This window comes from Sturnus vulgaris, chromosome 12 (genome assembly GCF_052056855.1).
Source record: "Sturnus vulgaris isolate bStuVul1 chromosome 12, bStuVul1.hap1, whole genome shotgun sequence".
Classification (NCBI taxonomy): Eukaryota; Metazoa; Chordata; class Aves; order Passeriformes; family Sturnidae; genus Sturnus; species Sturnus vulgaris.
In genome coordinates this window covers 13010851-13025371 of record NC_142254.1, presented here as the reverse complement: position 1 = coordinate 13025371, position 14521 = coordinate 13010851, and the positions used below count along the sequence as shown (strand labels likewise).

At 45.9% G+C, this 14521-nt stretch overlaps 1 protein-coding gene across 1 annotated transcript in view; it reads right to left on the bottom strand.

Moving 5' to 3' along the window:
• The window catches only part of NECAB2 (N-terminal EF-hand calcium binding protein 2), a 73220-nt gene that overhangs the window by 11073 nt on the left and 47626 nt on the right, over window positions 1-14521 (bottom strand). Inside the window, exons 4-5 of the mRNA XM_014880770.2 lie at window positions 6590-6615; window positions 3821-3918 (exon numbers count right to left, since the gene is read on the bottom strand). Of these exons, the coding sequence (XP_014736256.1) occupies window positions 3821-3918; window positions 6590-6615 (124 nt within the window). The remainder of the gene's footprint in view (window positions 1-3820; window positions 3919-6589; window positions 6616-14521) is intronic.

The window sequence follows — 14521 nt, the reverse complement described above, 5'->3', positions numbered from 1 at the left end:
GCCCCATAAATCCTTCCTGCTATACCCTACTCTTCCCTGCAGCCAGTCTCATTCTGGCATGTGCATGGGCAGTTGCAATTTCAGCTCCAGTTTTGGGTAATTTTGTTTTCCAAGTGCTCTCCTTCCATCTGGGACAGGGCACACCAAGGTCAGTCTCCAGTGCTTCTTGGACTCATCTGCTGCCAACAGGAGCATCCCCAGGAAGGAATGATTTGACTTTAAATCTGAGCTGCTTCATCCTTAAAAATGTTCATCACTCAGCATTTTTTTGGATTTCTTTGCAGCTTGCTTTTAAAGTTTGCCTCACCACTTAAGGTCACTTTGCTGATGCTTCCGTGGTCTGTCCTGCAAAATGCTTAATTGGCAGAAGCTGGAAGCAGGAGCAATCCCAGTGCAGCTGGCAGTGGAAACTGGACCTGTCAGGAACAAGGCTAATTGAGCCTCTCAGGCTCAAAACCCCACGCTGTTTTTTAACCAAGCTAAATCACATTTCCCAGGCTGTCTGGGTGAGGGTGGGCAGTGGTAACCACCACCTCTGCCATCCCCAGGCACTTCCCCTGTCACCCCCAAAGCTGACAGGGGTGGTGGAAGCGCTGGGTGGGCACTGTCCCCTGAGGAAGGGGACTCGGTGACCCAGGGGGAGGGACAGCACCAACCTGGCTCTGCTGGCCCAGCTCCCACCACACCCCACACCCTCTGACACCGGACACAAACCACGTCCTGCCCACTCATGTCGGTTTTGGTGTTTGCTGACTGCACTGTACAACACTACAAGAGAATTATAGAGGAACATCTCCTGCTGTCAGCTTTATTTAGAACCCAAAAGTTCATTTCCTTTCTCTCCAATTTAACTTTGCATTTCCAATTGCCACCAGCAGTCATTTCAATGTGGCACGGACATCACTGTATTGGAAAATAATTACAATGACAGATTTTGTTTTGCTGTGTGAGACCTTCCACTACTGAATCTAATTACTGCTGATACTTTATGAGCTCCTCCAGCACGAGATAATTGCTGCTTTCTCTTTTTATGAATAAGAAGTAATCAGTTGTCTTTTAAGGTGAGAAATATAAACAGCAATTAAATACCATGGTTCTCCATGCCCTCTCATCAGCTGGCACCTCTCAGAAAGACAACACAGAAAAAGGTTAGACTTCATTTATTGTTTGCCCTAAATACATTGTTTGAAAAGGAGGAAATAGGAACACTCCTAAACCATCAAAAGCTTCCTCCAGCTTAGGAAATGTGTATTTTATTATGGAGAAGCAGGAGCAGCTCACCAGCAAAGCACTTTGCTCACAACTCACAATGCTCAGCATCATCACCCAGCCCTTTGCAGGATCTGGCCACAAGAAAAGGTGTAAGGACAGCAACAGGCTTGAGCATCAGGGGGCACAAAACCACACTTAACTCTACCAAAGCCTGCTGCTTTGGCCACCTTTCACCTCTCCCAGTGTTTCTAAAAATGTATATTAAATGGACGAATCTTTTAAACATCCTGCTACCCCATCAGCAGGGGACCCCTGGTTACAGCATCACATCATGGGGAGAAGACAGAGCAGAAGGAAACTCCCCATCCCTGAAAGTGCCCAGGGCCAGGCTGGATGGGGCTCTGTATTCCACTGGTCTAGTGGAAGGTGTCCCTGCCCATGGCAAAGTGGTGGAATTTGATGAGGTTTAAATTCCTTCCAAACCGAATGTATCCTGTTTGAACACCAGAGACAGGTTTCTCCACCACCCACAACAGCTTCTTTTCTGTTGGGTTTTCTTTTCCCCTGCTTCTTTACCTGAACAAAGTGTCTACCTTTGAATAATTCATTGGTGAGGTTTGTACCACTTTGTTCACAAAATCACAGTGGGGAACTTTGTTTTTCATTAAATATTTCTCTGCCAGCTCCTCTGTGTGACGGAGTCTTGCTCTGCTTGCTCCCTTGCCAAAAATCTGCCAGGCAGAGAAGAGCAGCACACCCCACGGGCTGATAAAATGAGGGGATGGGAGGATGCTGGGGCAACACTCCCTCACCTGGCTTGGGAAATGTCTGAGATGAATTTGAGATGAAGTGGTGTGACCCTTCAGTGTCACAGCAGGAAGGTGCCTCCAGTGCTCCAGACCTCCCTGCTTCTCTCCACAAAATCATGGTGGAGGTAACCTGCTCAGGTTTAGGTAATAACCTTGACCTGTGGCAATTAAGGCAGGTGAATTCTGCCACAATTTGCTGAATCAAGGGGGGAGAAAGTTGTTCTTCCTTAATGAGTGGGTTGGGATAATGAATAACCATCCTGCTTCTGATGTAGATGTCTCATGCAAGGTAATACTCAAATGCTTAGATGCCTAATTTATAAGCAGGGAATAGACCATTTTCCTCTTGCAAAATATTAGCAAGAATTAGTCATATATATTCACATCACGTTGGAAAAGCAGTGGTGGAAGGCATCACGAACAGCAAACTAGAATGAATTACTAAGATCTCTATTAGCATGTTAACATTTATTTAAAATACATAGTTGGCAAACCTGATGGTCGTGAAAATTGCTAATAATGAATATAAATAGACATGAACAGGCACAGATAGTTAATAATAAAAAATGAACTATTGGTGTTGTCCTGATTTTTTTAACTCTTTCATAATGTTGATAAAAAATCACTAACACTTCAGATAGATCAGTGCTTGGCCAAGACTTTTGCCTTTAATTTATTATGGCAAGACATCAACATGTTAAATACGTGCCTTCACTTTCCCTGCTGCCTTCCTCAGAAACATCAAAATGGATGGATTTTGATCAAGCAAGGAAATCAAGCCCTTTACTCAGCAGCAAGAGGGGAGAGAAATTTGCCATTTCCTGTTCTAACTCCTGAAATTTCTTATCATTGTCACTTCTTTAATGTGGAGTAATTTGAGTTTCTCTTTCAGCTTCAAAGATAGATGAAAGGGAGATTTCAATTTGGATTGCTTGCAGGAGGGCTGTAGTTGGGATTGGGAAGTACTTACAACTTCTTGGAATAAGCAAAACCTCCCTCCCTGGCTCGGCCCTCAGCACACTACCTTAGTGCTCACCAGTGAAAAGGAAAACTTTTTATTCATCGTGGCACAAAATAACGATGCAAATGTGGTTAAAGGTGGAAGTGGGAGAAGGAATTGATTATCCTGAGGCAATAAAAATCACTGGCACAGCCTAGTTGCACTATTAATTGGTGTGGAAGGACAGAAAATAATTTCAAAGGAACTAAAGCTCTATAAACACTTCTCTCAGCCTGGAAAGACAACAAAGTGCTGAGTGGTGCACTTCTCAGCAGGGATGTTTATGTGGTTCATCAGCTCAGATTTTATAGGTATTCATAAATGAACTTCAATATGCTTCTTGATCAGTGCCACTGTCTAGAATAATCCAGTATCATTAACATACATGATGGATTTTTAAGGACTTAGGGCTACTTTGCACATATAAATCAGGTCATTATGTCTTGGTTTTGGTGCTTGCATGATTCCTCTGCAGTCCTTCAAACACACAGCCCTCTGGTTTCTAATATAGCAGCCTCACACATGAGCAGCTGTATTTGGAAAGCAGGATGCCTTCCAAGGTGGAAGCTGGATTTAAAGGCAGCTTTATAAGATGAAGTTTCCAAAAGCCCCCTCAGTGATGCTGACAACAATCATGCATTCAAAATCCCACCTGAGGGACCCAGTGTTGCCTGCAGAGCTGGAGGACACAGCACTGCTGAAGAGGATGGGCACCTTTCAGATTTATGTGCTCTGCTAATGCAACTTTTATGCCACTCACTCTGAGCCTGTGAAAGCTGAGGAAGGAGCACTCACTCACCCTTTTGGTGTAGTCCATGGCCTTCAGGATGGAGAGGTTCAGCATCTCCAGGGAGGCCAAAACATCTTCATAGTCTCCCATATGGTCAGCAAAGTAGTCTGGGGAAACCAAGAGAAGCTTGATGGGAACATGTTAATGTAACTTGAGGCTAATTGGCACAGCAGGATCTATTATTGGTGGTAACATAAACCTGGGAGGATGGTTCCAGGGGTATTTTTATAGTCTGTGTCCTCAGCCAAAGTCACAATTTGTCCTGCAGGGATGGGAAGTGGTGTGATTCCCATGAAATTTGGGACCATTGCAAAAGGGAGATGTAAGACCCAGCAGCTCCCATTGAAAATAACTCCTCAGGTTCTTTATTTCTGTGCCTATTTCTGCATTTGATTGTAAATGGTTCCTCTCCCTCCTATTGCTGTCATGGAGGAAGAGGTCTCAAAAGGAATTCCCTTTCCATTCCTTTGACATTCTTTGCCACTCAAAGCATCCAAATACCTTCCAATTCACCCCAATTCGTATGAGCTGACACTGGCCTTACATTTTTCCCTACATTCCTATCACATTTACACCTCAGCCCATAATCACAGGTTGAACAAGCTTTTGAAAGTAAAATATGCCTTGAAAGGAAGAGAACAGAGCTGCAAGCTGGGCCCAAAATCACATGTTCTCCACAGAGAAGGAGCCACGTTTTCTCTGTGCCATCCTTGTCCTTTCCCTGTTTCTGATGATTGACACAGAGTACAGCAAAAAGCTGTTCCTTAAAAGCCACCAGTGCTGTTCCTCAGCACTAGGACATGGAGTTTCACACTGAGGTGACATCTCTGTGAAGTGCAGCAAGACATAAACTCCAGGAAACAATCCCACTAATTAGGTTTTCTTGGCTTAATTAGAAGTGCCTATAGCTATTTACAGTCTGAGAACATATCCAAAGGGAAGAAGATTTTGGCAGAAACCCGAATGTCACAGCATGACTGACAGCAGCTGTTCCACGATAAGTAAACAGCTTATTCTCATTGCAGTGTGTTTGTTTGGTTTTTCCTTCCTACTTGGGAAAGAAAAATGGAGCAGATCTGATAGGTAAAGATTTTTTCTAAGTCCTGAAATAAAAAGCCCATCCATTTCAGGAGAAATGAGCTGTTGTGGGCACAGCACAGCCCTTGAGACTGACCGAGACATGGGAGGAGAGCAGAGCTGACTTTAACAAAGTATTCAGCTCTGCTGCTTTAGCGTTTTTTATTCATGTGAAGCTGCAGGGCTCAATAAATAACTTTTAAGATGCTCTCAACATTTTGTAACACACAATCCATTTCAAGAGAGAAACCATAGCTCCCATTTAGACAAACTGAGGGTTTATGTTTAATACTTAGAAGTGAAGCAAGCAAATAAATCAGAGGCAAGGGCAGGTATTCAGCAGATAACAGATCTAGGCAGGAACTTGTGCTGATTGATCCTTTCTCTGGCTTCCCCTCGCTCTCCCCAGGAGGTGATGGGTTTATCTCCCTTCTCTCCTGGCAGCTTCAACCCTGGGAGAAGCAGAGAGATGGGATCACACTGGGTGACAGCCATGTAATTTCCTGATTTTATCAGAGTGATGGAGAAAGCTGTGTGGGGTCAAACAATGCCATTGTTACTCCTGGGTTTCCTGGCATAGCTGATGGCTCAAGCTGTAGGGATTTGATTTCTTGGGTCAGCTGGCAGTAAGAATGGAGGGATGGGAACAAGCCCATCATATCCTCAAACCAAAAGGATTTTATGGAAATCTTCATTTCTTGCATACCAAAACAAGGACAAGCAGGAATAACCACTGGAAAGAGGAAATGTTGCTGCTTTTGCTGCCAGCTCAGATGCTCTGAATGTGTGGGCAGGGGTTGGGTACATCAGGAGGAGAGGAACCCTGGACAATGTCGTGGTGCAGGCACACCCATGGACAGAGAAGTCTTTAGGGTATCAGGAATAAGAAGCAGCTGCCTGCTGCTGGCACAGGCACCCAGAAACCCCATCTGTGTCTGCACAACCCACTCCCAGCCACACTTCCAAAGGCTGTAATTGGTGGGAAAGGGATGAAGGGAAATGGTGAAGACCTGCTGAGGTGGCTTCACATGCTCGTCTGCATCCTGGCACAGGAGGGGAGGAGAGGACATGGATGAGCTTTCTGCAGGGCCACACTCTTCTCTTGCCATCTCCTGCCAAAAAGCTGGGGTGCAGGAAACATTTCCCAATATCAAGCATCCATAGAAAAATACACCTGATTTAGCAGCTTGAGTCACCTTCATTGAAGCAAAGCCCTTCAGAAATCCCAGCAGGGAACATTCCCTTTCTGGTCAAGGTGTGGGACAAAATATTATCACAGATTTTCTGTTCAGCCTTTAATTTTGGCAAGCTATGGGAGGTACAGCAGAGCCAGTGCACTCCTCAGGCAGCCTGCTGGGAAACATGAAGGCTGGCCTAGGGAGAAACATGTCACAGGTATTGCAGAGGGATTTGGGTTTATTGAACTTCAGAGCAAAGCTGGAAGCCACGACACCTCCAGAAATTAAACTCCAGCTTGTTATTGAACGGGATCCACGTGCTTTGCTTAGCTCTGACCCCATTTGTGTTGCAAGAAAATGAAAAAAGTTCTGCCAATTTTCCAGTGGAGTAAGGAGCAGAGCAGCAGCAGGGCTGAGATCCCCCAGCTCCACAGCACTGCAGTCTGTACTGGGTTTCATGCAACCTTTGAAGGGCCTCATGCACACAATGATTGCTTTTGCCCAAAAGGAGGGATGCACTCACCACACAGCTCCTTGGTGTCCACATTGCTGGAAGAGGGGGAGAACGAGGCATGGGAGGAAGCAGGAAGAAAGAAAGAGAAAAGAAGAAAGAAAGACAACTTTAATGTAAAGGACAGATGAAAGCTACAGTTAGAATTCTCACAGGCTTAACTCCAGATGCCCTCCTGCCACATCACCCATCCCCTCAGCATCCCTCAGCCACCAGTGGGGACAGCCTGTGGAGAAGAGTTGGTGTCACTCGGGCATCTTCAGCATCTGTGCAGCTGGAACAGGTTCACAAGTTATTCTGGATATTCCCTGAGAGGGAAATAGGTACTTGTACATCCCCCCTGAGGGGACCTTTGCCCAAGGGGACCCAGCACACCTGGCACATCAACTCCTCTGACTTCCTTACAGACATCCAGCCTGGCAACATCCTGGTGAGACACTCGATACGGCACAGGAATGTGTTTGTTCCCATTTACTCTGAATAAAAATTTGCAAAATACACTTTTCTCGACGGACCAATTCTCCTAATTCTGCCCTTATGAAGCAGCTCTTGCCCGGGACTCCCTCCAGACAAAACTGCACAATTACTTCTCAACACATGAACATTTAGTTTATGTAACAACATCTCAACAGACAACCTGCTTGGGAAATAAAGATTGCTGCTAATCTCTTTGTGCCTGCTATTCCCACACAATCATTAGTGCCATTCAAGGACTGGAACGATCCCTTAATAGAATTTTATTGCATCCATTCATTTATATCCTGGAAAGTTATTTCTTTAACTAAACTCATCCCTGCTCTGTCTAACCTGCCAGCACAAGTGGATTAGGGCTTTCACTGCAGCATCCTCCTGCAGCCCTGCCTTGATGCCCAGATCAAGGCAAACACAAATGCCTGGAGCTCCTGAGGTGCTGCCTGACAGAAATGAGCCACCTGCCCCGTCTCCTGCAGAAAAAGCACGTGGTACTGGATCGCACCCCTTTTGGGTAAGTGTGCCTGCCACGGTGGGAAGGAGTCACCTCTTGTCCGGTGCCCTGGTGCTGCAGGGCACACCTGAGTGCAGGGGTGGCTGCTGTGGCTGCACTCACCTCCCCCTGCACCATCAACCTCTGTTCCACTCATCTCCATTCTCTTGGAGACTTCCTCAAACCCTGGAATGACTTCCCTGAATCCCCCAAAACCCCCGGGGGATGCCGTGGGCTCAGCTTCCCTGACAAGCTGTTCTCATGCCAAATGCCTGAACGCAGGGGTAACAAAGCACTGTGAACAGAGCCAGCCCTGATCCCGGAGCTCTGGCAGTGCTCAGCACTTTGGCAGAGTGTTTGCCACCACGGAGCCTCAGCAATGCAGCAGCAGAGAACTTCAGGTGAGACCCCCAGAATTCCCAACCCCGGCACTGCCCTGTGCCAGCCCAGGACCAGGGCTGGTTGTCACCAAAGCTCTCTCCAGCACACAGCCTGGCAAGTCAAATGCTGCTTCCAGGCACATGCACAAGAGCAGTTTTGACATCAGCATCACCCACAAAGTGTTTCAATAATATTTTTTAGGAGACAGTTATTGTTTATAAACACCTACTGACGTGGTTATAGGTTTGCAGCTAGGGCATGTTACTGGGGAAAAAAACCCCTATTATTGTATTCCATGTGATTCTGCATTGTAATAATTCATCTGCTGCTGCCAAAATTGGTCTTTTATTTCCTCACATCTTGCCGTTGTATGATTTAACTTAATTGTGCTTGAATGTTAACTCGGCTGAGAAGTTGCTTTTAATTTTAAGCCATCTTGCCTTCAGAATAAGCCTAATGAAAGAAATTACTGAAGTCACAAGCTGACTTAATAAAAAAATATGATAATGTTCAGATGAAAAACTGTAAGGAGAAATCAATGGGTACTTGAGTAGGCTGTTTCCATCCCCCAGGAGTTTTCCTGCTGGGAACATCGCTGACACAGAGCCACGTTCCCATCACTCTTCCAGGGGGGGTCTGGCCCAGCTTGAGATCTGTACAGCAAAAGCCATGTGCAGTACCCAGCTACAAAACAATTTACAAGCTGATCTGGTGGTTTAATACTTTAATAACTAAGCCCCACCATGGGTTATGCCAGTTGGGATTTTTATAATGCAAATATTCAGGATCTGGGGTTCAGGCTGGTGAAATGGGAGGTGGCAGCTCCTGAGGAGCTCCCTTGTCATCCCTAACCCTTCATCCCAGAGCTTCCCTTCAGAAGATGCTTTTGGAGCAATCATGTATCACAAATCCTTTCAGCAGAAAAGCATTTAGGTGAGCATTAGTTACCTTTTTTTTTTTTTTCAGATGCCACACATTTAACACTCCTGCACACAACAATAAGCTTAAAAAAAATCGCGACAAGTTGTATTCAGGAAAAAAATTGAAAACGTCTTTCAAGTACCAGAACACTCGGCTGTGAATTAGCTTTCGATTTTTATTACATTAATAATATGACTAATTCAAGAGCTTATTGAAGTCATAAGCCAACTAACTAACAGAATATAATGAAGTTTAAGTAGAAATGAAAGAATAATTAAAGATTTCTGTGTCATACAATTTTTTCTGCATAGCAGAGACCACATCTATTTGATCTTGTTCCAAAACAAAAGCCTTTCTTTCAAAGGAGAAATAAAAAATCAAGAAAATCCAAGGCTATTTGAAAATCCAGGCCTTTTCTCTGTTTTCCAGCCAATGAGGCTGTAGCATGGAGCAGCACAGCCCTGCATCCCCAGGCGTGCTGGGGCTGTGCACCCTCTGAGGTTACTTTCCAAGGCAAAGATGTACTTTGGAGCTCCTCCATTTCCTATCTGGGGCATAACTTGCTCCAGCAGAAGTAGAAGGCAAACACAAGAGCTCAGATTTCAACCCATACCACCTTCTGAAAAATCAGAGCCCCAGCCATGAACTACTTTGGCCACAAAAAAAGAGATTGTTTATTGCTCACCACTGCCTCCCATTTAAAGACACTGGGATCATTTGACCAGATAAACATAATGGCAATAGGGAAATAGTTTTCTGTCCTGGTTCACATCCAGCTGTTTCACAGAAAAGACCTCTAAGCATGGTAGTCCTCCTGTGTATGTGGGAGTTTAAAGAGCAATGACCACGCTGTGAGAGCATCCCCTCAGTGGGCTTAATTAAGTGAATTTGTCCAGAGAGTAATTACTGATGCAGGACTTGTAGGAGCAAGAGGCCGCTTACCAGAGTAATGGCTGTGCCTCCTGCATACTCCAGAAAGAAAAACATTTCTCCCCACAAAGCCCCACCCAGCGTTAAATTGTGGTTTGATGAGCACCTGAGCTAATGAGGATCCCTGGGAAGCCACATCTCGGTCCTTGATTGCGAATTGTCCTTGGACAGGCTTTTATCAGAGCTGTCCTGTGCTGACTCTGCTGCTTTTCCATCAGTTTATGAGCCTTTTCTGTTTCTCTACGTGCCTTTCTTGAAGCATGCTGCCCTCTTAGAGACTTTATCCCAGGAACAAGGCACCATCAGACACAAGATGTTACATCAGGGTGTCCAGCAGCCCGGGGATTATGGCTCAAACTGAGCACCCCAGCAGCCACTCTGGGGGGTGATGGTACCATGCAACCCCCAGCTCACTGATCCAGACCAGCCTAACTCTTTGTTAAAGCAAATCAGTGTTTTCCACCAGGGGAAAAAAAAAATCTGGAAATTCCCTGTGATGCTTCTTTTCATTAGCTCTTAATAAGCAAGCCCAGTGGAGCACAGCACAGGAGGGGTTACCCAGAGAACATCCCAGGAGGTCTCAGCAGGGCAAAGTCGGGGATGTCCTGGTCCAGGGCTGCAATCCAGCCTCTCTCCCTCTCTTTCCCAGCATCTCCCTGCCTCCCTAAGGCAAGGCTGGTGGCCTCTGTCTTGCTGTCATTAAAATATTTTCCAGACATCAGCTGAAGAGAGGAGAGGAAAAGTTATCTCAGAATGAAAAAGATAATGTGGAGGACTGGAGCATGAAATTCCCTTCCTGAGTTTCAGCTTAGCCAAAGGAAAGGTGTCCCAGGCACTCCCAAGGGGCAGTACAATCAAAATCATAATGGGAATTCAGATGTTGCAAATACATCAAAGTCTCATCTTCACGTTTCTCATGCAAATATCTGCCTGGATGTGCTGCTCAAATGCTGCTCAGTGCCCGATCAGCTTCAGCTGAAGATAATAACCCTTTTCCTTGGGCAGATGAAAGGTTTGCATCAGCAGCCACACGGCTTAGTCACTTCACCAGCACAGAAAATGCAGGGTCTTTTTTCCCCGAAATCACGTTTTACTTTTATTTCCATCTTTTATTCACAGCCTTGGGTTTGCTACAAGGCTTCAAACGAGCACGGAAACAAATTATCCTCTAGCATTAGCCACCTGCAGAACTCATTTTCATTTAGGAAAGACTAAAAAACAACAAGTGCAGCTGGAAAGTATTATTATATCTGATGATAAGGCTTCTGGTCCCATCAGCAATAGCGCTGTGTTATCTCAACACCTCAGAAGTGGCAAATATGCATCCAGATGCCTACTAAGGGGTCACAGATGGTCACTTCTGATCATTAGTTTCTGAACTCAATTAAACATTTTTTACACAAATCCCAGAGTGAGAGAATTTTTCCCAGGCAGAGCAAGAGAAATACCAAATACTGGATGCCAGTCAGGAGCTGAATAATTCTAAAGAATCACACAGCTTTCCAAGCCCATCATTGTATCTTCTGGTGAATCCTGGTAAATCCTTCCTAAGACTTGTCCAAGTACCTCCCCTTTACCCACCTGCTTGTTTAAGAAAAAAACTCAAATCACTCTTATGGTATTACTTTAAAAAGGACTTCCAAAATCTGGTGTGCCACATGCAAAGAAGCAGCAGAAACCAGATGCCAAGGCTGTCCACAGCCAGGAGAACATCCAGCCACCTGCAGCTTCAAATGACAAAGGCACAGAAGGGTTCAGAACAGTTCTTGCTTTAATTTCTTTAGCTGTGGCAAGCTGGCAGTATAGGGCTCTGGTGTTCACCTGGCTTTACTTTAAGGGATGGTAAATCCAAATGTCCCTGTTTCTTGCATGACATCAATTTGGGGTGTGCTTCACAGGAATAATTCTAAGGTGCACACACTGGTGCAGGCACAATAGCCCTGCTCCCTATTCTGGACAACAGTGAGCCTGGAATAACCCAGCAGGTATTTGCTTTTCCCAGTGGGGCAGAAAGCCCATGAGGCATGAGCTGACACAGGACTCATCATTCCCCCCGACAGAGATTTCTCCCCAAATCTGTATTATATGAAAGAGGAAAACTTTTGCAGAGTGCATATGGATCACCACCTAACTGGGTCATGTCCAGCACTGAAACACAATGATTTAGATTAAAATACCTATGGAGAACAGCTCCCATGGGGGCTCCTGAAGGGGACAAAATTGCTGCCTTCTCCAAAGCAAAACTAATAACTTTCTCCTTCCCTTGGCATGTGCTCCATCACTGAGCACCTGGTGAGCACAGTAAGGGCCTCTGAAAGCCCAGCAACAAAATATGTTTTTGTCCAAATCCCTGGTAACAGAGCAAAAAAATAGGGACAAAGAATTGCCCAGAAATAGCGAGAAGCAAAAGAAGGATTTTGTGTGAAGTTTTCACATATTGATTTTGTATTACAGTCTCATCACCTGTGGTGCAGGATTGGGGTTTATAACACATTCTATGTACTTTGAGAGATGGTTTCTTTCCTCCTAGTTGCCCTTGCACTCACCAGTGGCAGGCTGAAGTCTGGTGCCTCCCAAGGATGCTCTGCTCATCTAAACCTGGGGTTTGGCTTCTCCCTGCTCCTTGCACATCTTCCCTTGGGATTTAGGCAGATGATGGCCAGGGCAGGGGCAATTTTGGTTCTTTCCACACCATGTGACAGGTGTGGCTCTCTGCTCAGCAGGATGGAAGGTGAGCAGCCCTGGGGCTGCACAGCACACCTGCACTCAGGCCCACTGGATAATCATGTTTCAGTATTTAATATACTTTAATAGTAATATTTTCACATGGTTTTCTCTACAGCTTCTTGCCTTTTAAAGCCACCTGAGTTCTCATTAGCTCAGATGCTGCCCAGTTTCCAAGCACACCCACCCACATTCACTGGAAATGCTGGTGTACAAAGCTGTGAGCTCTGCACTCTGTGCTTTCCTCTGGAGCACTGGGGCAGCAGAGTCCTCATTAAAAGCCAGTAATCTGGAAAACACTGATTTTTCAAGGTAAACTGAGCTGACCTTCTATACAAACACAGTAAATCTGGTAGGCTCAGGATAAAACACACTCCTTTATTCATCCTGCTTCGAGGCTGTTTCCTCCCAGCAGAACAAACCCTGTGAAGCTGCTGCAGTCACACAGGGGGTCCACAGTGGACTTGCTCTGCCTGGAGAAGCACAGAGAGAAGCCAAGAGGTCTCAGTTCCATGCAGGCTGGGCTCCCCCTGCCCAAGCCACACAAAAAGCATCTCAGATATCCACCTCTGTGCTTTCAGCATCACCAAAGACGCTCTTTTAGGTGACCTGTTACCATGGGGAAGATCAGCAGAAGACCTTTACTCCCTTCTCCTCCTCCTTGATGTGGAAGCCCCTGGCAGATCCCTGAGTGTGTGTGGTGGCTCTCCTGGGGACAGTCACACCCTCAGCACCCTACAGCCACTGCCCAGCCCAGCCTGCAGGGTTTACAGGCAGAGCTGCCCACTGGCATCCTTCCCACCGTGCCAGAGCCTGATCTTAGCTCTGAACAGCTTTCATACACCCACTGGAAGGTGCCTGTGTTACAATTCCTATTCCAGATCTGATTGCAAAAGAAGAGAGGGAAAAAAAGGGTGGTTACCACTGAACACTGACTCCTAATTGATATGTCATGAGGCTGAACACCCCCCAGATGGGTGGCACACATCCAAAAAAGCGTGGACTTGCTCCAAGAAGCCTGTGATACTGGAGTGCAGATGCCCTGCAAAAAGGCAGTTGCCATAGCACTCCACACGAGCAGTAATTAGGGATGTGATGGGAAGATGTCTCTTCTCTAGCCAGTGACCTGCAATACAGTTGTATTCATCTTGTAGCAGTAATAAACATTATAAAAATGACATGAGGAGGCTATTGAACCTGATAAATACAAGCCTTAAAGTCCCAAACCATCCAAGTGCAGCTATGGGTGCAGCAGCTGAAGGATCCTCTGTGACCTCATTACTCAGCTGCTCTGAGGTGCTGACAGCACCAAACCTGTGAGTTTGATCCCCAGAGGGGCCATTCACACAGGAGTTGGACTCAGGAATCCTTGTGGAACCCTTCCAGTGCAGAATACCCTGTGAAATCTCAGGTGCTGCTCTTCTGTTGGATTCATCCCCACCTCTCGTGGCAGAGCCCCTTACCTCCACCACCGTTTTACACTCATCACAGTCTTCAAAGAAAGGGTTTTGGTTTGGGTTTTCCTGGCTATGAAAAATGGGGAAACTCTCCTGCAATGACAGCTCAGGCTCTGTCAGAAGATCCCAGGAGTGACCCTGCTGGCCCCATGGAACATGGACCATGTCCCTGCTCCTGTCCCCATGGGGAGGGCAGGGCTGTGCAGGGGGTGAGCAGCAATGAGCACCAGGTCCCTACACTAACAGGAACACTCCTGCTTTTGCTTGTGCAGCTGATACAACCAGCATGGGCACTTTGTCAGGGGGAGGGGGGAGGATTAAACACTGCTTTTTGCAGCACAGCTAATTTAATTTCCTTTCAGAGACTTCATATTTACCATAAAGATGAAGACCATCACCACGTAACACGTTATTTGCTAGTTTCTCATTTTCAAAGACTGCTGCTATATTTCAAGGCTGCTTCAGCTCCTCACTCCCTTGGCATACTGATGCATTCTGCAGCCACAGACACTTGTGAAACACTGGTCATAGCTAAGCCAAGCCCCCACGTAACCCAATTTCCTCTGT